This window comes from Astatotilapia calliptera, chromosome 9, assembly GCF_964374335.1.
Source record: "Astatotilapia calliptera chromosome 9, fAstCal68.1, whole genome shotgun sequence".
NCBI classification, from domain to species: domain Eukaryota; kingdom Metazoa; phylum Chordata; class Actinopteri; order Cichliformes; family Cichlidae; genus Astatotilapia; species Astatotilapia calliptera.
In genome coordinates, this window is record NC_137430.1 from 35663369 (window position 1) to 35684631 (window position 21263).

Below are 21263 nucleotides of genomic sequence, written 5' to 3' on the forward strand. Positions count from 1 at the left end.
TATAACATGAAGAGTATGTGGGACCCATGGAATCTTTAACACCTGGCAAGGGGGAGCCAGGATGTCAAGTAAGCGGGGCGATGTCATTATCCCCACCCTCTGAGATTGGGTACCAAGTCCCAAGAACATCTGGGCATTGAAGGTGTTGAGTGTGAGAGCAGGATTATAACTAAGCTGGAAACCTGGGCCCTCCATGGCTGATTACCAAGACTGTAGGAAGTGTCCTTTGAAGGTCTACTAAAAAATCCTACAGCGACCATCACCAAAACCAACCAGTTAATCTACACCACGGCAGCAGTGATCACTGAGATGCTTGGCTACAAGATCAACAGCCACAACGAGCGGTACCCTCCATGGAGTAAGAGACTAGAGGCCAAGATAAAGGCAACACAAAGGGAAGTTAGCCAACTACTAGTGCTGCAGAAAGGTGTGATGAAGACAGGGATGCCTAAGAAGTATAGCAAGCTTCCCATACCTGAGGCCTTAGTCTTTACTTGGTCTTTGAAGTCTTTGCTTGGCAAGTTCTGAGTTCAAAATGGGATACATCCCCAAAGGTGGTTGAGAATGACGACCAGAGATCCTGTGGCTAACCAGCTGGACATGGTGTCTGTCTGTGTGAATAGTTAGATTGCTTTATTTTCACTGAAAGGGACAGCATATAATACTTATTGTATTTTTAGCATATGACAGTAAAAAGATTCTCTCAGCCTCATGTGTCCCAAGACAAATCCTTCACAATGTCTGCTTTCCTTTGACTGATTTTTAACAAACTTCGTTATTTCATAACTTATTTACTCTTCTTTGTTTTTCATCACGATTTCATAGTTGCTGTGCATGCTATTAATTGCACATAAATGCACTGAAATTTCGTTCTAGCCTGCAGTAACCGGTGTATGCACTAAATGATAATAAGTTGGCTATTCTATTCTATTCTATTCTATTCTATTCTATTCTATTGTAGTATAAGGCCCTTACCAGCCACTTGTGGCACTGTACCTTTAATTGCTGTTCATTGTGGGATAACGTATTTATTCTTCTATAGCTCAATTACCTTTATGATGTTCCATCCATTCATTCTCTTCCACTTATCCTTTATAATGTGTATTTTTTATTATTAATGTACTAACAAACATGACCGTGAGAGGCCACAGTGGGTAGGTAGGTGTCCGTTGACATCCACTCACTTTGGTCTTCCATGAGATAAATATGACTCAACAGCTATGAGTGCTCCACAGTGCACTTTTTTAACTTTCCATTTACAGTGATTGCCATTTTTGTTTTCTGTCCTTAGTATTTAGGATAAATCCCTGACTTCCATTGTTTCTTCAATCTCAGACTTTCTGAATGTTGGCTGTCAGAGACTCACTACAAAGTTGTGGCCTCTGCCCTGAAGTCTGACCCCTCCCACCTGACGGAGCTTGACCTGACAGGAAGTAAACTGCAGGATTCAAGACTGAAGCAGCTGTCTACTGGACTGGAGAGTCCAAACTGTCGACTTAAAACACTGGTGTTAGTTTAATTTTTGCCTTTTGAACCTCATAAATCACAACTTTTAGTCACAAATAACTTTTTAGTGGTGATTTGGGGCTGTGTGGAAACCTGTGTTTACGACTTTCAAGTTTAAAACATAGTGTATCCAGAAAGTATTCACAGTGCTTCACTTGCACATTTTGTCATCTTACATTCCAAAAGTGATTAAATTCATTTTTTCACCTCAAAATTCTATATACTTTGTTGAAGCACCTTTGGCAGCAATTACAGCCTCAGGCCCTCTTGGGTATAATGTTACAAGCTTGGGGTAGCAGATTTCAAATGGTTGACTGCGTTGTGACGACAGACACAGACTGGCTGGAAACTGGATTTATTTCTAAAAGACAAAGTGCAGCAGCAAAATCAGTGTCACTCAGCAACAGCAGGCCTCTCCTCATCCCAGTGTGGAGTCCATGCAGCTCTGCTTACAATATATAAAAGAAAATACAATCTATCAAAACAACGGTGTGGATTCTCCCAACAGCCACTTTAAAATCAAATGTTATAGTGGGGTAAAACAGAGACAAATATGAAGCCACTAATAATAACTTGTAATATTTAAATCCCCACTAAGATGGATCAATTACACAATACATATTCAAACAACTTTAACTTTTCTCAACATGGCTGAAAATACTATTCAGTGTGCAGCCTCAGGTCATGAACTCATTATACACATAAAACAAAACCTATACATTTACTATACAAGACAAAGTGCAGCAGCAAAATCAGTGTCACACAGCAACAGCAGGCCTCTCCTCATCCCTGTTTAGCACAAGTAAGGACCACATAAACGGATGGTGTAACAGATAAAATGAAGTTCCAATTACTATTTGTCTCGTTCAAAGCAATCAAAAACACTTTGGGAGCTTTTAGCCATAAGAACTAATACTTAGCAAAGAAAAATACAACAAATTTAAATGTACAATTTAGTACAGGGAGAGGAGCTACAGAAAGTGTGCCTCACCAGTGTGGAGTCCATGCAGCTCTGGCTGGGAAACCCCACACATGCAACATGTTTACAAGTGGCATCACACTGATTAATGCCCCACTTCAACAGTGACACATGGAACCTTAGTTTTACAAAAATTTAATTTACACAATAAAAAATAAATAAACTGTATACAGTTTATTTATTTTTTATTGTGTAAATTAAATAAAATAAAATAAATAAACTGTATACAGGGCAGCACGGTGGCACGGTGGTTAGCACTGTTGCCGCACAGCAAGAAGGTCCTGAGTTCAATTCCACCATCAGGCCGGGGTCTTTCTGTGTGGAGTTTGCATGTTCTCCCCGTGTTTGCGTGGGTTCTCTCCGGGTACTCCGGCTTCCTCCCACCGTCCAAAGACATGCAGCTTGTGGGGATAGGTTAATTGATTATAATCCAGCAGCAATGTAGCCATTGCTGCAGAAAAACCACAGAAATTTCGAAAACATGATGTTTCCACAACCGGCACGTTGTTGTTGCTGTCATTGCTGCTGCTGCTCGTCTCCTCCCACACTCTACTTCTGAGTCTTGGCGTGCTGCTTAAACAGGGAAGGCATGATTGAACAATGGTTACTAGCTCTTGACCTCCCTTGATCATCCTTGCTCAGTACACTTACTCAAAGGAAGCTGAGAGCTGCTACCTGGGCCCACTCCCACCGGCAAGGGCAACAGCTGCAGCAACCACTGTGTGGGTGGCTGCCAGGTGATGTTGCCACCACCAGCACATTGTTGCTGTCATTGCTGCTGCTGGTTCTCTCCTCCAACTCTCCACTCATTTGAGTCCCGACGTACTGCTTAAATAGGGCAGGCATGATTAAACCAAGGTTACCAGCTGTCTACCATCCTCTCCTGGCAATTCCCCCAAAACCGACTGCACTGCTGGAAAAAGTAAAGCCCTGTGAATATTTTCTGGATGCACTTCAAATTACTTTTAATAGTTTCTAGTTTTGGTTTGAAAGTACATTACTTTTTGTGCTGTGAGTAGTATTCTTCTTGAAATTGTGCAGGCAAATATACAAAAAAAGTCCTCAATTTATTTGTTGTACATTTGTTACAATATATAGATCAACTTCTATTACTGATCAGTGAAGCATATTTGAGTAATTTTACATGATAATAATGTTAACCTTTTCTGCTTGGTATTATTCTGTAACAACAGACTTGCTAACTGTGGACTAACAGAGATCAGTTGTGATTCTCTGGTCTCAGCGCTGAAGTCTAACCCCTCCCACCTGAGAGAACTGGACCTGAGCAGAAACAACCTGCATGATGTAGGAGTGGCAGGACTTTCTGCTGGATTACAGAGTCCTGACTGGAGACTAGAGACTTTGAGGTCTGAAACAATATTTAGATATTTTTTTAATGATATGCATGAAATAATTTTATTTGATTTCTAAAATGGTAACTAAGAGGTACTGTATACCCAAAACCAAAAGCCTGGAATTTGATGCACATGCTGGCAAAAGTTTGTGTCTTTTTGGAAGACTCTATCATATGAATGTATTAGTTGACAATAGCTGGCTGGCTTTAAAATGTAAAGTATTATTCACAGTTTCTTCAAATTGCCCAAAAGCATCAAACAAGAAGAAAGGCGGAAAAAAGCAAGATTTAACCTTAACATAAATAAATAAACAAACAAATAATAATAAACACATGCAATTCAATTCAATGCACTTTTATTTACACAGCACCAAATCAAAACAAGAGTTTTATATTGTAAGCTAGAAGCTACAATAATACATGCAGAGGGGAAAAAACCCCAACGATCATATAACCCCCTAAACAAACACGTTGGTGACAGTATAAACGAAAAAGTCCCTTTCAACAGCAAAAGAATCATCTTCTGCAACTGGTTGGGGAAAGGGAAGAAAGACTTTACAGACATGCTGTGGAAGAGAGACAGAAATTTATAAAAACTAATTATTCAATGCCGATAGGTCTATTAACACATATTGGGAGAGAGAAGGGTGAGTCCAGAAGAAACACCCAGTGCAGCATGGAAATCCTCCAACAGCCTACACCTATTGCAGCATAACTAATGGAGGATTCAGGGTCACCTGATCCAGCTCTAACTATATGCTTTAGCAAAAGGAAAACAAAGGAAATTTTGAAGCCTAATCTTAAAAGTAGAGATAGTGTCTGTCTCCTGAATCCAAACTGGAAGCTGGTTCCACAGAAGAGGGGCCTGAAAACTGAAGGCTCTCCCTCCCATTCTACTTTTAAATACTCTAGGAACAACAAGTAGGCCTGCAGAGCGAGAGCGGAGTGCTCTAATAGGTTGATATGGTAATATAAGGTCATTAAGATAAAATAAGGGGCCTGTTAAGAAAGCAGTCCTAAATATTTGTTTAGTATGTGCGTTGAAGGACATATCCTGGTCAAAAATGAATCCAAGGTTCCTCATAGCATTACTGGAGGCACAGGTAATGCCATCCAGAGTAAGACTCTAGTTAGATACCATATTTCTAAGATTTTCAGTTTTGGTATCTTTTCATGTGTGAATTGGATGCGTTGTTATCGATATCTGGTGAGATTTAATGTCAAAAGAACCTTTTTGAAAAATATTTACTTAGAAAAATTTGTTGTTGTGTTTTTGATATTTTTTCCTTTTTTTTTTCTTTTATAAACTCAGACTAAGGTCCTGCAGTTTGTCAGAGATCAGCTGTGTTCATTTAGGTTCAGCTCTGAAGTACAATTTGTGCTATCTGAAAGAGTTGGACCTGAGTCAAAACGAGCTACAGGAATCAGGAGTGAAGCAGCTTTCAGCTGGACTAGAAAGTCCAAAATGTAGACTGGAAACCTTGAGGTCTGTGTTTGACAGTGTCACATATCTATAATCTCATCCAAAGTAATCTAGGTTTACTATAAAGGTCTCCTTTATAGTAACCTTTATTCAATAATTCTAAATGTAAAGAATTAATAATAATTCTTCAAATTGTTCTGTAGTGACTTGTCTATTCTCAGACTCACCAGACAATTAAAAAAGTCAGGACTACTGCCAGTAACATTACATGACGAGCAAAATTTTGTGACTGAATTGTAAATAAATGTACTGTAATTTCAGACTTACTCACTGTGAACTACCAGGAAGCTGCTGTACATTTCTGGGCTCAGTTCTGAAGTCAGTCTCTTCCTGTCTGACAGAGCTAGACTTGAGCCACAACAAATTGCATGACTCCGGAGTAAAACTTCTGTCTGCTGGGCTGGAGAATCGAAATTGTAGCCTGACGACTTTAAGGTAAAAAATCAAATTTCTCCTTTTGCAGAGTCTGAATCCCAGGAATAATTATTTTGCATATATATATACATATATATACATACATACACACACACATATACACACACACACACACACACACACACACACACACACACACACATATATATATATATATATATATATATATATATATATATATATATATATATATATATAAAACTTTAGACTTAAGACTCTAAGGTATAATATCTATTTTCCCTATGTGGAGTCTATAAAAAACAGCAGTCACTGTTAAATAAAAATCTTTCCTTCTACAGGATAAAGGACTGTCAGATTACAGATAAAGGCTGCGATTATCTGTCCTTAGCTCTTAACTCGACCCAATGTCCCCTAAGAGTGCTTGACCTGAGTTTGAACAAGTTAAAGAAAACTGATGAAGAACTGAAGCTGATGTTTTGGTCTCTGAAGGCACTTCATTAAAGACTCTGGTCAGGTCAGTAAAGTAATAGACTTGCCTATTTTGGACAGATTTCAAAACTAGCCACCAACAGAAAGTCGTTTGTCAAATGTTTATTTTGAATAATTTCTGAGTTGACCCAAAAGTAATTTGTTGTTTTGATCCATGCAGGTTTACATGAACCTGGAGTATGGAGGAGGAGACATCCTTCATTAAGCTGCCTATCACCACCCTGAGTTCATATTCAAACATCCTAGAATTACTTATTATTTTATTTTGTCTTCCTTCCCTTAAGATAGTCATTTGATGTCTTTATTTAAATTTATATAAAGGCTTTCATTTGATTCAGTGAACTACAGTCGTAAGGTCTATAAGAAGATGTGAATGCACCATTATGGGAAATCCCTACCGTGACCAACTACACCCTACACCTTGTTGGCAGGGATCACTACTATGCTTGGCTACAAGATAAAAAGCAGTACTTTTAATGGAGAATGAAACTAGAGGCCAAGATCAATGTAGCATGGAGGGCAGTTAGCCAACTATCAGAGCTGCACAAAGATGTGATGTAAAAAGGAATGCTAGGTACAGCAAGCTGCCAATACCTGAGGCCTTAGAAACTGCCAAGCAAAGACTCATTCACTTGAAATGGTAAACCAGAGAGATAGAAGCCATTATAACAAACAAGATGTTCTCCACTGAACCATCCAAGGTGTACTCTCAGTGTCAGATGAACAATATGAGAAAAGCCCCACCAAGGCTGGAGACAGAACAATACTGGAAGACCTAATGGGAGAAGGATGCAACCTGTGGCTAGCAGAGCTGGGAGAAGATTACAGCAAGGTCCCTGAACAGGATCCAGTAACATCACAGTTGTAGACATCCAACACAGAGTAGCTGCTAATGGTTAAACGCAACCATAAAAGCTAATCGAACAGTGGGCAGTCCTGATCCCCAAGGGTCCTCAGAAGGGATCTGTCCAATCCAACTACCAGCCAATAACCTGCCTCAGATTTTCAGTACCACGTGGAAGCTCCTGTCGGGCATCATAGTGGCTAAGATGAACAGGCATATGGCTCAATAAAGGCAGAGATAGAAATTAGCAGAAACACCAGAGTGGAAAACTCAACACCATGCAGATCGATAGTGGAATGCGTAGAACTATACAACATCAACAGGACCCTAAGAGCTTTCATCAGGAATTCAGTGGTAATGTTGTTAACAACAATGCAGAACAACTTCAAGCCGATTACACAGGTCACCATCAAGTGCATGATTTACCAAGGCAATTTAAATGTTATCTGGAAATTACTAGACAAGAGAGGGTTTTCAAGAAAAATTCTTAAATGTTCATTTTCTATGCCATATGTTAAAACAAGATCTGGAATGTGTCATTTTTAGCATCTACATGGATGTTAAAAGTATTCGGCCACCTTGAACTTTTCCACATTTTGTCACATTACAGCCACAAAGATGAATCAATTTTATTGGAATTCAATGTGAAAGACCAATACAAAGTGGTGTACAGGTGAGAAGTGGAATGAAAATCATACATGATTCCAAACATGTTTTATAAATAAATAACTACAAAGTGGGGTGTGCGTAATTATTCAGCCCCCTGAGTCAATACTTTGTAGAACGACCTTTAGGTCCAACATTTAGAAAAAAGGAATTGAATTCGTTTACTACTTCAGTCTTGTCTTCGACAACTTGATTATTCTTAATAAAATAATTAGGCCGATCTAAGGGTGTGTTCTTGTTACCCAATACCTCCTTAAAAATATTCCAAATGCCCTTAATATTATTCTTGTTTTCCTGAAAAAGTTTATTATAGTAGTCTTTCTTGGCTTTCCTCAATATTAATACCAACTTATTTTTATAAACTTTATATTTCATTTCCGCATTCTTAGTTCTCTGTGTTATATAATTTCTATATAAATTATTTTTCTTTTTACATGCATTTGCAAGACCCTTAGTTATCCAAGGTTTCATATTCTTATTCTTTTTCTTATACTTAAATGATACCAATGGACAATGTTTATCATACAAGGCCAAATATGTATTTAAAAATGCACCCAGGTGTCATCCACATGCCTGAACCAATGGCTTGGTGTTGTTTCAGGGTAGGATAACAAAGCCCTCTTTCCCACTTCTTCCATGTACAAATTGGCCACAATGGGTGAAACTAGGGAGCCCATGGCACACCCATGTTTCTGCCTGTAGTACTGACCCTTGTATGTGAAGTAGGTGGAATGAAGACACAGTTCCAAAAGCAAACACACCTGGTCGATGCTGAGAGTGGTCCTGTTGCTCTCATGAGAATTTGCATAATTCTGATGAAGGAACTGACCTCCCAGCCCATTGTTCCTTCACTGGGCTGGTTTCAGTCATTATGCAAATGTACTGTTTATAAGATTGGTTAAGCTTGCAGTCAGCTGAGACTGAAGAGGTCACTTGGATGAGTGACAAAATGTTTCTCCCACTGAAAACGCTACATCCAGATAAGCAGAATCAACCTTTGGAGATTTACTTACCTGGATGCTTGAGGATGAATTGTCAGTGGGTACTGTGTGGGTGAGGAAAGGAGGACCCAAACGCTGGACTCACAGGTAGGTGAAGGCTGGTGTTTATTATCACGAGCAGCTGAACCGAACATAGGATGACTGGCTGAATTGAAATGACTGGCTGAACCGAACACAAGTACAGAGTAGACCACATTAACATCAACTTCAATTCAATTCAATTTTATTTATATAGCGCCAAATCACAACATAAGTTGCCTCAAGGCGCTTCATAGATACAGAGAAAAACCCAACAATCATATGACCCCCTATGAGCAGTGTTGGGAAGGTTACTTTTAAAATGTATTCCATTACAGAATACAGAATACATGCCCCAAAATGTATTCTGTAACCTATTCCGTTACGTTACTCAATGACAGTAACGTATTCTGAATACTTTGGATTACTTAATATATTGTGGCGAGTTCAGACAAGGAGGAGACGGAGGTATCGTTTGGTCTTGCTTCCCGTGAGCTAGCCAGGGAGCACAGCCGTTTATTACATTTGCAGAAGAACACACTGCCACTAGCTAACTGCTCAGCGCGGCAACCACAACACACATAGGGCGCCCTCTGACCCCGGAAGGACACACCGTCGCAGCGAGAGGGCGTCACCCGTCACCATGGCAACATACACAAAACATAACTGTACAGCCCTGACCCGCTACAATATTATCATGCTTTTTACAACAACGTGAATGTACTGTTGCTGTGTGATTTATTACTATTATTGAAGGTCCGCGACTCCGAACTGTAGTAAAGGGACCTCTGACTAATGCTGGGCTCACACTGTGCGATTTTTGGCCCATTTTGAGCCGATTTTTGAGTCGTGCGATCGTTTTGGCGATCGGCCCGATTTTGGCCTTCATCGTGCGTCGTGCATCGTGTAGTATACGTGGGGTAACGAGAAGCGATTGACACCTCACGACCAGCTCCCGATCATCAATCGCTTGGTCGTGAGGGTGTCACCGCAGTTTGCCACACTGCGCACGCGCAAACACAAATGTCAGCGAAAAAGACGGCGTAGCACGGCAGTGCAGCGTGTGATCTGGACACAAGCGATGGAGGCACAACCTGTAGAACCATCCGAGCCCTTTCGATGTGGCCTCACAAAATTATCACGACCACAACAACCGTGAAAATAGTTGGATCGACACTGCTGCTCAATCACAGCTGCCTGACCAATGTTTTTCATTAGCAATTTAGCAAAGTTGATGGTGGTGGTGTGTCTGTGTGAGTGAAAGACGGAGAGGGAGAGCGAGCGACAGAATTTCTGTTATAACCTTCATTTTTATGGACGCACAGTGTGAGCACTCAGGTCGCATCAGAGCATCAGGCCGTATAGTGTGAGACCCTGCATCGTGACCTATGAACTTCTAACCCCTGCGAGTCAATCGTACAGTTTGAGCAGGAGCTGAATCGCGTGACTGAAAAAATCGCACAGTGTAAGCCCAGCATAATACGGCGGGGTCCCTGTCGGCTGGTAGCCGAAAAATAGCTCTACTTTGTTGTGTGGGTCAACTTTTCTTGCGACAGACAGAGAGAGGCGTTGAAAGGCTGCTCCAACGGAACTTGTTGTTTTCGGAGGAAAACACGAACACAGTGTACAGTCGAGTCTTAATAGCTTACTTACAACTGGGCTCGTCAGGCACTCTTCTTGGCTGCAGTGGTTATTATTATATTTACATGCTCGATGACTGCTCGTTCCTTTCCACTCCCCTTTTTCTCCCTCCTAGCGCTCACAGACACATAACGTGTATGGCAGTCCATTCTCCCAGCAGTACGGACTACACTACCCATGATGCTACATTCTTTAGAGCTATGCTTGTAGCATTCTGCCTGTTAGCTTAGCACAACAACAACAACAACGAAAAGGCGCTCTCTCACCCAGGAAACACAGTCGCAGAGAGAGAGAGCGTCGCCCTGTAACCATGGCAACCGTAACGCTGCCGCCTGGAACAAAAGAACGTAGCTGTCAAACAAAACCCAAACAGTCCTGACCCGCGACAAAATGAAACAGGAAAGTACCCCAGTGTATTCCATTTATTTCAACAAAGTAACTGTATTCTGAATACCACCTTTTTAAACGGTAACTGTAACGGAATACAGTTACTCATATTTTGTATTCTAAATACGTAACGGCGGTACATGTATTCCGTTACTCCCCAACACTGCCTATGAGCAAGCACTTTGGCAACAGTGGGAAGGAAAAACTCCCTTTTAACAGGAAGAAACCTCCGGCAGAACCAGGCTTAGGGAGGGGCGGCCATCTGCTGCGACCGGTTGGGGTGAGAGAAGGAAGACAGGATAAAAGACATGCTGTGGAAGAGAGACAGAGGTTAATAACAGATATGATTCAATGCAGAGAGGTCTGTTAATACATAGTGAGTGAGAAAGGTGACTGGAAAGGAAAAACTCAATGCATCATGGGAATCCCCCGGCAGCCTATGTCTATTGCAGCATAACTAAGGGAGGATTCAGGGTCACCTGGTCCAGCCCTAACTATATGCTTTAGCAAAAAGGAAAGTTTTAAGCCTAATCTTAAAAGTAGAGATAGTGTCTGTCTCCTGAATCCAAACTGGAAGCTGGTTCCACAGAAGAGGGGCCTGAAAACTGAAGGCTCTCCCTCCCATTCTACTTTTAAATACTCTAGGAACAACAAGTAGGCCTGCAGAGCGAGAGCGAAGTGCTCTAATAGGGTGATATGGTACTACAAGGTCATTAAGATAAGATGGGGCCTGATTATTTAAGACCTTGTATGTGAGGAGCAGGATTTTGAATTCAATTCTGGATTTAACAGGAAGCCAATGAAGGGAAGCCAAAACAGGAGAAATATGCTCTCTCTTTCTAGTCCCTGTCAGTACTCTTGCTGCAGCATTTTGGATTAGCTGAAGGCTTTTCAGTGAGTTTTTTGGACATCCTGATAATAATGAATTACAGTAGTCCAGCCTGGAAGTAATAAATGCATGAACTAGTTTTTCAGCGTCACTCTGAGACAGGATATTTCTCATTTTAGAGATGTTGCGCAAATGGAAGAACGCAGTCTTACATATTTGTTTAATATGTGCATTGAAGGACATGTCCTGGTCAAAAATGACTCCAAGGTTCCTCACAGCGTTACTGGAGGCCAAGGTAATGCCATCCAGAGTAAGAATCTGGTTAGATACCATATTTCTAAGATTTTCAGGGCCGAGTACAATAACCTCAGTTTTATCTGAATTAAGAAGCAGAAAGTTAGCGGCCATCCAGGTCTTTATGTCTTTAAGACATTCCTGCAGTTTAACTCATTGGTGTGTGTTATCTGGCTTCATGGACAGATAGAGCTGGGTGTCATCTGCATAGCAGTGAAAATGTATGCTATGTCTTCTAATGATGCTGCCTAAGGGAAGCATGTATAATGTAAACAGAATTGGTCCTAGCACTGAACCTTGTGGAACTCCATAATTAACCTCAGTGTGTGAAGAGGACTCTCCATTTACATGAACAAATTGGAGTCTATTAGATAGATATGATACAAACCACTGCAGTGCAGTACCTGTAATACCTACAACATGTTCGAATCGCTCTAATAGGATATTATGGTCGACAGTATCGAATGCTGCACTAAGGTCTAGCAGGACAAGCACAGAGATGAGTCCACTCTCAGAGGCCATAAGAAGATCATTTGTAACCTTCACTAAAGCTGTTTCTGTGCTGTGATGAGCTCTGAAACCTGACTGAAACTCTTCAAATAAACCATTCCTCTGCAGATGATCTGTTAGCTGTTTGACAACTACTCTTTCAAGGATTTTTGATATGAAAGGAAGGTTGGAGATTGGCCTATAATTAGCTAAGACTGCTGGGTCTAGACATGGCTTTTTGAGTAAAGGTTTAACTACAGCTAGCTTGAAGGCCTGTGGTACATAGCCGATCATTAGAGATAGGTTGATCATATTTAAGATCGAAGAATTAATTAATGGCAGGACTTCTTTGAGCAGTTTTGTAGGAATGGGGTCTAAAAGACACGTTGATGGTTTGGAGGAAGTAATTATTGAAGCTAACTCAGAAAGATCAATTGGAGAAAAAGAGTCTAACTTAACATCGATGGTACTAAGAGTAGCTGTAGATAATATTACATCTGTGGGATGATTATTGGTAATTTTTTCTCTAATGATAAAAATTTTATTTGTGAAGAAGTTCATGAAGTCATTACTAGTTAACGTTAAAGGGATTGTTGGCTCAAAAGAGCTCTGACTTTTTGTCAGCCTGGCTACAGTGCTCAAGAGAAACCTGGGGTTGTTCTTATTTTTTTTATTTTTTTTATTTTTTTTTTTTGCCTGTCCCGTTTGGCTCTTTTGCCCTCAGAATTGTTGTCTAAAGGCAAAGAAAGATGCCCAACGGATTTACTTTACCAAACTGACCATCCCAGCCTTGCCGTAATGGTCCATTTGATTCACCTTTTATTGTTTATTTTATTTTCACTTACTGAATACGGGACAGACTTGACTGGGGGAAAGAAGGGGAGAAAGAAAGAGGGAAAGAGAAACAGCTGAGAAGAGGGACGGGGGAGAAGGGCAAAAGACAAAAACCAACAGAACGGGCAGAGAAAAAAAATGCATATATCAATCACCTGGGTCACCTGCTGAGAAAGAAAAAAGAAAGCAAGCAGAAGAGAACAAGAGTAATAGAATAAACAACATCACAATGATATATGGGAATATGACAGTAAATACTAAATGTTAAACATTATTGTGCAGCACATAAGATCAACAGAACATAGTGTGCTTTGAGGTAGGAGCCAAAAAGGGTGTAGTTTGTGGGTGTGATCACCCATGTGTACACCTGTGAGCATGGACGCGCTTGTTTTTTGTTTTTTAAAAGGTTCCTTCATGTAATAATCTGCTAGAGGGTGTGGGGGGGCCACAGCCCCATCCTCCAGGGCATGAAGCAGGTGTGGAGGAGATCAAAACTCCAGACATCCAGAGGCCCCCAGAACACAAGAGACCAAGGAAGACCAACAGAGGGGCAGCTGCGCCACTGTCCCAGAAAGAGCTGAGGAGAGTCCCAGATGAGGGCTCACTCAGCAGCCGCGGAGCAGAAGCCAGGGGGAGTTGCAGTGACGCGCCCGTGAGCTCCGCCGGCAGCCAGCTGCGCCTGAGTGACCGAGCCCCAGGCCGAGAGGCCGGGGGCACCCCACCTCCGAAGTAGCCCGAGCGAGCCCCAGGCTCCAGGCCCCGATAAGCGGCCGCCAAGGAGTGAGCCGGTGTGTACCTGGACGCCCACCCCCGGACACAAAGAACCACCAACGCACCGATGTCTGAGGGGGTCCGCCACTGGCAGGGGAAGTGGTGGTAGGGGGAGATAGGCCTCCAAACCTTGGAGGTCCTGAGATGTCCCCAGAGAGGTGGCGCCTGACACCCAACCTGACATATAGACACAGACATACAGGCACACACAGATACAAACATCCATTCCCACCCTCATGCTCTCATATGCACTTACTCCACACTCAACCAACGTGGAGACAGACATAAAGAGACGTTGTACACACGATCACACTCCCCAAGCGTACTCTACAAACCGGGTCTAGGTGCCCCCGCCCCTGGAGGGGGGAACTGCACCCAGACCCAGGTGGTGTTTCCCTTTTCCCTGCGGTGGGGGGAGGCAGACCGCCCCGACTCCGCAGCAGCAGGAAGGCTCCACACTCCAGACCGCAGTCGGACGGCCAACTCCTCCTCCTAACCCCCCTGCTCCAGCAGGTCGCAGAGAATGGGGGTGAGAGAAGACTCCAAACCTCCCTCCAGCCGCTCATTGTAGTGTTGATGCATGTGTGTTTTAAGGTGCATTTAAAACCCAGGAGGGCTTGGAGCTACCTGCCAGAGAGCAGCAGGTAAGCGCATGGTCCCTCCTGCTAGCCCTCAATGTCTATGTGTATTTGCATAGCGGCTGATCCCACGCACCCAGTGCAAAGCTTCTTCAAGCTGCTGCCGTCAGGGAGGAGACTGCGGAGTCTCCAGGCCAGGACCAGCAGACTGAAGGACAGCTTCATCCATCAGGCTGTCAGGAAGCTAAACTCCCTCCCGATTCTGCCCCCCTCTCCCCTCTTCTCCACCACGGTCTCACTGAACTCTGTCACACACACACACACACACTCACTCTCTGACGCACTCACTGGCCTGCTCCAGTCACTTTGTGGAGCATTGGACTGCCATTACCTCATAAGACTTTGCTGTTACACTATCTCTTACCGTACACTACTAAATCTCCATTTGCACTATTTGCCTATTTTGCACCACTATGCCTTCTTACTTGAATATTGTATATTGTATATTGCATAGCTTTTTTTTGTTATACGTAAAATTGTATTGTATTTATTTAAATTTTTACTTTTTAATTATTTTATTTGCATTTTTCTAATCACTAGGGTTTGAGAGTAACGCAATTTCTATTCTGTGTATGTCCTGTACATGTGGCAGAATTGACAAATAAAGTTGACTTGACTTGACTTGACTTGTATTTAAAATTGAGAGGTGGGCAACGATGCCAGGGGTGGGGTGTACACCCTGATGGTACTTTGGACTCCGTGTATCGTGCCCACCCCCAAGATTCTATATGTATGTGTAATGAGAGTGTGAGTAATGTGAATGTCTAAGTTGTGGGATAAAATTGAGGCGGCACCCTGCTCCAGGGCTGGGCCCCCATGCACCCACCCGCCCACAACCCCGGCAACACACCAACCAGGATCCAAGCCCCCGAGGCCCGGTCCGGGTCCCAGCCCAGAGACGGAGCGCCCCCAGAACCTCACGCCCATCCCGGACCCACCCAGGGGCAGCCAGGCTACCAGGTCAGTAACCCACGTCCGTCAGCACAGACCCTCCCCTAGCCCCGCTGCACGCAGCCGTGAGGAAACAGTCACCTGAGAGCCAACAGAGCTCCTAACCAGACATGAACGCTACCCCGGGTTGAGCCCCCCAAGGAAGATGCCTCCGGGGAACCCCCCGACGCCCTAAGCCTGTCCCTACCCCCACACCAATCACAACAGTGAAGGCGGGACCAAACTATGACCCCCCACCCCCACTAGGTGATGGAGCTGATCAAAGGAGCCCAGAGCAATTGATCTGATGTGGTGGCAGAGGCTGTATCAAGACTAATGTAATCTAATAGATAATTTCTATATTGGTTAGAATTAAGATTATTTTTATTTTTCCAGTTCATGAGGACTGTTTTCTTGGCTATGCATAGGGCAGTGAAAACCATATGGGCTATATTCTTTTCTGAAGTGACATTATCTAAGCTGCCCAACAAACACACTAAGGGGGAAGTTGGAATGTTACATTTCAGACACTTCGATAAGTCTTCACATATCTCGCGCCAAAACTTCTGAACTGGTGGACAGAACCAAAGAGCGTGGATATAATTGTCCGGTGAATTGGTTTGGCAGTGTGAGCAGTTGTTGGTAGACGTAAAGCCCATCTTGAACATCCGATGACCTGTATAGTGCACTCTATGTAATATTTTGTATTGAATTAATTGAAGACTGGGATTTCTAATTAGATGAAAGGTTTTTAAGCAAATCTGAGACCAGAAGTTTAGGTCTAAGTTAACTGATAAATCCGCTTCCCATTTTGCAATAGGAAGTGATATTGATTCATCTGTTTTAGAAAGCATTCTGTATATTTTGGATAGTAATTTGGGGGGTTTAAGAGTAAGAAATTGAACCACACTTGGTGGTGTTTGTAGTTCAACTTGACCCGGTTTAAATTTCTTTTTTACTATGGATTTAATTTGTTGATATTCTAAAAATCTTTTCTTGTTGATCCCATATTGTGTAACTAGTCCGTCAAATGAAATAAATTCTGTTCCTTCTAGTATATGTTCTAAATATTTGATTCCTTTATCACTCCAATCTGAAAAGTTTATCATATTATTGTTTTGTAATATGTCAGGGTTGTTCCAGATAGGTGTACGTTTGCATGGGATTAATGAAGACGCCGTCAATTTTAGAAACTCCCACCATGCTGTCAGAGAAGAGCTGATGTTGATGCTTTTAAAGCATTCATGTCGTTGGATGTTTGAGCTGATAAATGGTAGGTCTGAGATCTCTAGATTATTGCAGAGTGCTTGTTCTACATCTAGCCAAGGTTCATCTAAGAGGGTGTGTTTTAGCCATCCTGAGATAAACTGAAGCCTGTTGGCTAAGAAGTAGTGCTGAAAGTTAGGCAGTTCTAGTCCTCCTTTATCCTTGGTCTTTTGTAGTGTTTTTAAGCTTATACGTGGGGGTTTATTTTTCCAAAGGAATTTGGACATACATGAATCTAGAGATCTGAACCAATCTTGTGGCGGTTTAGTTGGGATCATTGAGAATAAATAATTTATTTTTGGTAAGACCATCATTTTTATAGCGGCAACCCTTCCCATGAGTGATATGGGTAGAGATTTCCATCTAGCCAGATCATCTTCTACCTTCTTTAAAAGTGGGATATGGTTTAATTTAGTTAGATCTGCAAGCTTGGGAGAAACATTAATACCTAAATATTTTATATTTCCCGATTGCAGTGGTGTAGAAGAGGAATTATGGAAGGAGCAATTAATCGGTAGGACTGTAGATTTTGACCAGTTAATTGAGTAATCTGATATTCTTGCAAAAGAGTTTATCAATTCAATCACCCCAGAGATATTGGTTTGTGAATTTTGGAGAAAGAGTAACACATCATCCGCACAAAGGCTGATTTTATGTTCCACGTTCTTGCATTTTATGCCCTTAATTACTGAATTCTGTCTAATTGCTGCTGCTAGTGGTTCAATAAAAATTGCAAATAGTGAAGGGGAGAGTGGGCATCCCTGCCTGGTGCCCCTCAAGAGACAGAAGCTGGAGGATGTCTGGTCATTTGTTCTAACACAAGCTGTTGGGGAATTATATAATATTTTTAACCAGTTTATGAAAGAGGATCCAAAACCAAATTTGTGTAAAGTTGCAAATAGAAATTTCCAGTTAACTCTGTCAAATGCTTTTTCTGCATCTAAAGAGAATATTGTAGTTTCTAGGTTTTTACTGTATGAGTAGTCTATCAAATTAAGTAATCTACGTGTATTTGTTGATGAGTGCCTACCTTTTATGAAACCAGTTTGGTCAGGATGAATTAAGAGGGGGGTTATTTTCTCCAGTCTCTTTGAGAGAGCTTTGCAGATTATTTTAAGGTCTACATTTATAAGGGATATTGGACGATAGCTTGAGGGATATACAGGGTCTTTGCCTGGTTTTAGCAGGAGATTAATGTTTGCAGAATTCATATTTGATGGAAGTCTGCCCTTTTCTTTGATTTCCAACAACGTTCTGTAGAAAACTGGTGCTAGAATCGACCAGAATTCTTTGTAGAATTCTGCAGGAAAGCCATCTGGACTTGGAGCCTTATTATTGTGCATACTTATCAGGGCTTCCTGGAGTTCACCTGGTGTCAGTGGTGAATCCAGTGCCATTGCTTGAGTGTCCAATAATTTTGGAAGAGTTATGTTGTTGTCCAAAAACAATTTCTTTTTTAGATGGGTTTATTTGTGGTGAATACAGCGTTTTATAGAAATCCCTGAAAATGTTGTTTATTTGTATCGGTTCATATAATGTGTTCCCAGATGAATCTTGAACAGCACATATAGTTGTTTTTTCTTTATTTATTTTTAGCTGGTTTGCTAGAAATTGACCGGATTTATTACCATGTTTGTAATTTTGTAGGCGTAGTCTTTGTACTAAGAATTTAGTTTTTTTATCAATTATCTCATTTAATTCTAGTTTTGTTTTGCGTATTCTCCATTTACATGAACAAATTGGAGTCTATTAGATAGATATGATACAAACCACTGCAGTGCAGTACCTGTAATACCTACAGCATGTTCTAATCGCTCTAATAGGATATTATGGTCGACAGTATCGAATGCTGCACTAAGGTCTAGCAGGACAAGCACAGAGATGAGTCCACTGTCAGAGGCCATAAGAAGATCATTTGTAACCTTCACTAAAGCTGTTTCTGTGCTGTGATGAGCTCTGAAATCTGACTGAAACTCTTCAAATAAACCATTCCTCTGCAGATGATCTGTTAGCTGTTTGACAACTACTCTTTCAAGGATGTTTGATATAAAGGAAGGTTGGAGATTGGCCTATAATTAGCTAAGACTGCTGGGTCTAGACATGGCTTTTTGAGTAAAGGTTTAACTACAGCTAGCTTGAAGGCCTGTGGTACATAGCCGATCATTAGAGATAGGTTGATCATATTTAAGATTGAAGAATTAATTAATGGCAGGACTTCTTTGAGCAGTTTTGTAGGAATGGGGTCTAAAAGACACGTTGATGGTTTGGAGGAAGCAATTATTGAAGCTAACTCAGAAAGATCAATTGGAGAAAAAGAGTCTAACTTAACATCAATGGTACTAAGAGTAGCTGTAGATAATATTACATCTGTGGGATGATTACTGGTAATTTTTTTCTCTAATGATAAAAATTTTATTTGTGAAGAAGTTCATGAAGTCATTACTAGTTAACGTTAAAGGGATTGTTGGCTCAAAAGAGCTCTGACTTTTTGTCAGCCTGGCTACAGTGCTCAAGAGAAACCTGGGGTTGTTCTTATTTTCTTCAATCAGTGATGAATAGTAAGATGTTCTGGCTTTGCGGAGGGCTTTCTTATAAAGCAGCAAACTATTTCTCCAGGCTAAATGATGATCCTCTAGATTTGTAACATGCCATTTCCTCTCCAGATTACGAGTCATCTGCTTTAGGGTACGTGTTTGAGAATTATACCACGGAGTCAGGTACTTTTGATTAGAGACCTTAGTTTTCACAGGAGCTACAGTATCCAGAGTCGTACGTAGTGAGGAGGTGAAATTATTAACAAGATAATCGACCTCTGTTGGAGTAGCGTTCAGATAGCTGCTCTGCTCTATGTTGGTACAGGGCATTGAAGATGATAACAGTGGGTGGATTATATTCTTAAACTTAGTTACAGCGCTTTCAGAAAGACATCTACTTTGATAAAGTCTACTCTCCACCGCTGTGTAATCAATTATTGTAAGTGTAAATGTTATCAGGAAATGATCAGACAGGAGAGGGTTTTCAGGAAACACTGTTAAATGTTCAGTTTCTATGCCATATGTTAAAACAAGATCTAGAGTGTGATTAAAGTGGTGGGTGGGTTCTTTTACATTTTGAGAGAAACCAATTGAGTCTAATAACAGATTAAATGCCATGTTGAGGCTGTCATTTTTAGCATCTACATGGATGTTAAAATCACCCACAATAATTTTTTTATCTGAGCTCAGAACTAAATTAGATATAAAGTCTGAGAAATCAGACAGAAACTCTGTGTAAGGCCCAGGTGGACGATAGATGATAACAAGTAAGACTGGTTTCTGAGTTTTACAGCTGGGGTGGACGAGGCTAAGCATCAGGCTTTCAAATGAATTAAAAGTCTGTCTGGGTCTTTCATTAATTAATAGGCTGGTGTGAAAAATTGCTGCCACACCGCCCCCTCGGCCTGTTCTTCGAGATTTCTGGTAGTTAGAATGACTCGGGGGTGTTGATTCATTTAAACTAACATAATCATCCTGCTGCAACCAGGTTTCTGTAAGGCAGAGTAAATCAATTTGTTGATCAATTATTAAGTCATGTACTAACAGAGACTTGGAGGAGAGAGACCTAATATTTAATAATCCATATTTCACTGTTTTACTCTTTGGTTCAGATGTGGATACTTTATTGTTCTTTCTTTGTAATTGTTTCTGTTTAAGTTGTTTGTTGCTGGTTTTTAGTTTGTTTTTTGTCTGTTTGGGAGCTGACACAGTCTCTATGGAGATGGGTTTTTGGGGGGTAGCAGGAGGAGAGAAGCTGCAGAGAGGCGTGTAACATCAATGACATGACGCTGAACAGAGAGAAACCGACGGTTTAAATACACTGGCTAATGATGATGATTAGGGAACAGTGAGAACAAAGCTGAACATAACTGAACTAATAACACACAGGAAGCAAACATGAAAACAGGAAATGTGAACAGGTGAATAAACTGAACATGAAACTGAAAACCCTGGGTGAACACCCAGGACTGGGACAGAGACTGGACTGACTGGAGGACAGGAGACTGGACAGGAGAAGACTGGGTGACAGACTGGATTACAGGAGACTGGACAGGAGGAGACTGAACCACAGGCGAGAACGGGAAACTGAGCTACAGGGGACTGGACTGACTGGACTGGAAGCTGAACAGCAGGTGACTGAATTGACTGGACTGTGGCTGAGGCTAATGGCTGAGCAGAGGTTGGTGAGGCTAATGGCTGAGCTGAAGACTGGGTTAATGAAGGGGACAAAGCTACAGCCTGGGCTAGAAAACCTGGTGCTTGAGCTGGAACTAGGTCGGCTAGCCTAACTAAAGATTATGCTAGGGCGTGGAAAGGTGGATGAGGGAGTGGATAAGATGGTGAACTGGAGGGTGGACAGGCTAGCTCTTCCGAGCCTTCAGAGCGTGAGGCCAGCGGCTGGAGAGCCTCAGC

At 41.7% G+C, this 21263-nt stretch overlaps 1 protein-coding gene across 5 annotated transcripts in view; it reads left to right on the forward strand.

The window, feature by feature from the left end:
- LOC113029561 (protein NLRC3-like) overlaps positions 1–15240 on the forward strand; it is a 39501-nt gene extending 24261 nt beyond the window's left edge. For 2 of the 5 annotated variants that reach the window (XM_026180472.2, XM_026180473.2), the window contains exons 5-10: positions 1336–1509; positions 3679–3852; positions 5152–5325; positions 5584–5757; positions 6057–6232; positions 6368–15240. In XM_026180472.2, coding sequence (XP_026036257.1) covers positions 1336–1509; positions 3679–3852; positions 5152–5325; positions 5584–5757; positions 6057–6219 — 859 coding nt within the window. In that variant the 3' untranslated portion in view covers positions 6220–6232; positions 6368–15240. The remainder of the gene's footprint in view (positions 1–1335; positions 1510–3678; positions 3853–5151; positions 5326–5583; positions 5758–6056; positions 6233–6367) is intronic. The other 3 variants (XR_013911587.1, XR_013911588.1, XM_026180474.2) reach the window with 3 other exon arrangements.
- The last annotated feature ends 6023 nt before the right edge of the window (positions 15241–21263 follow it).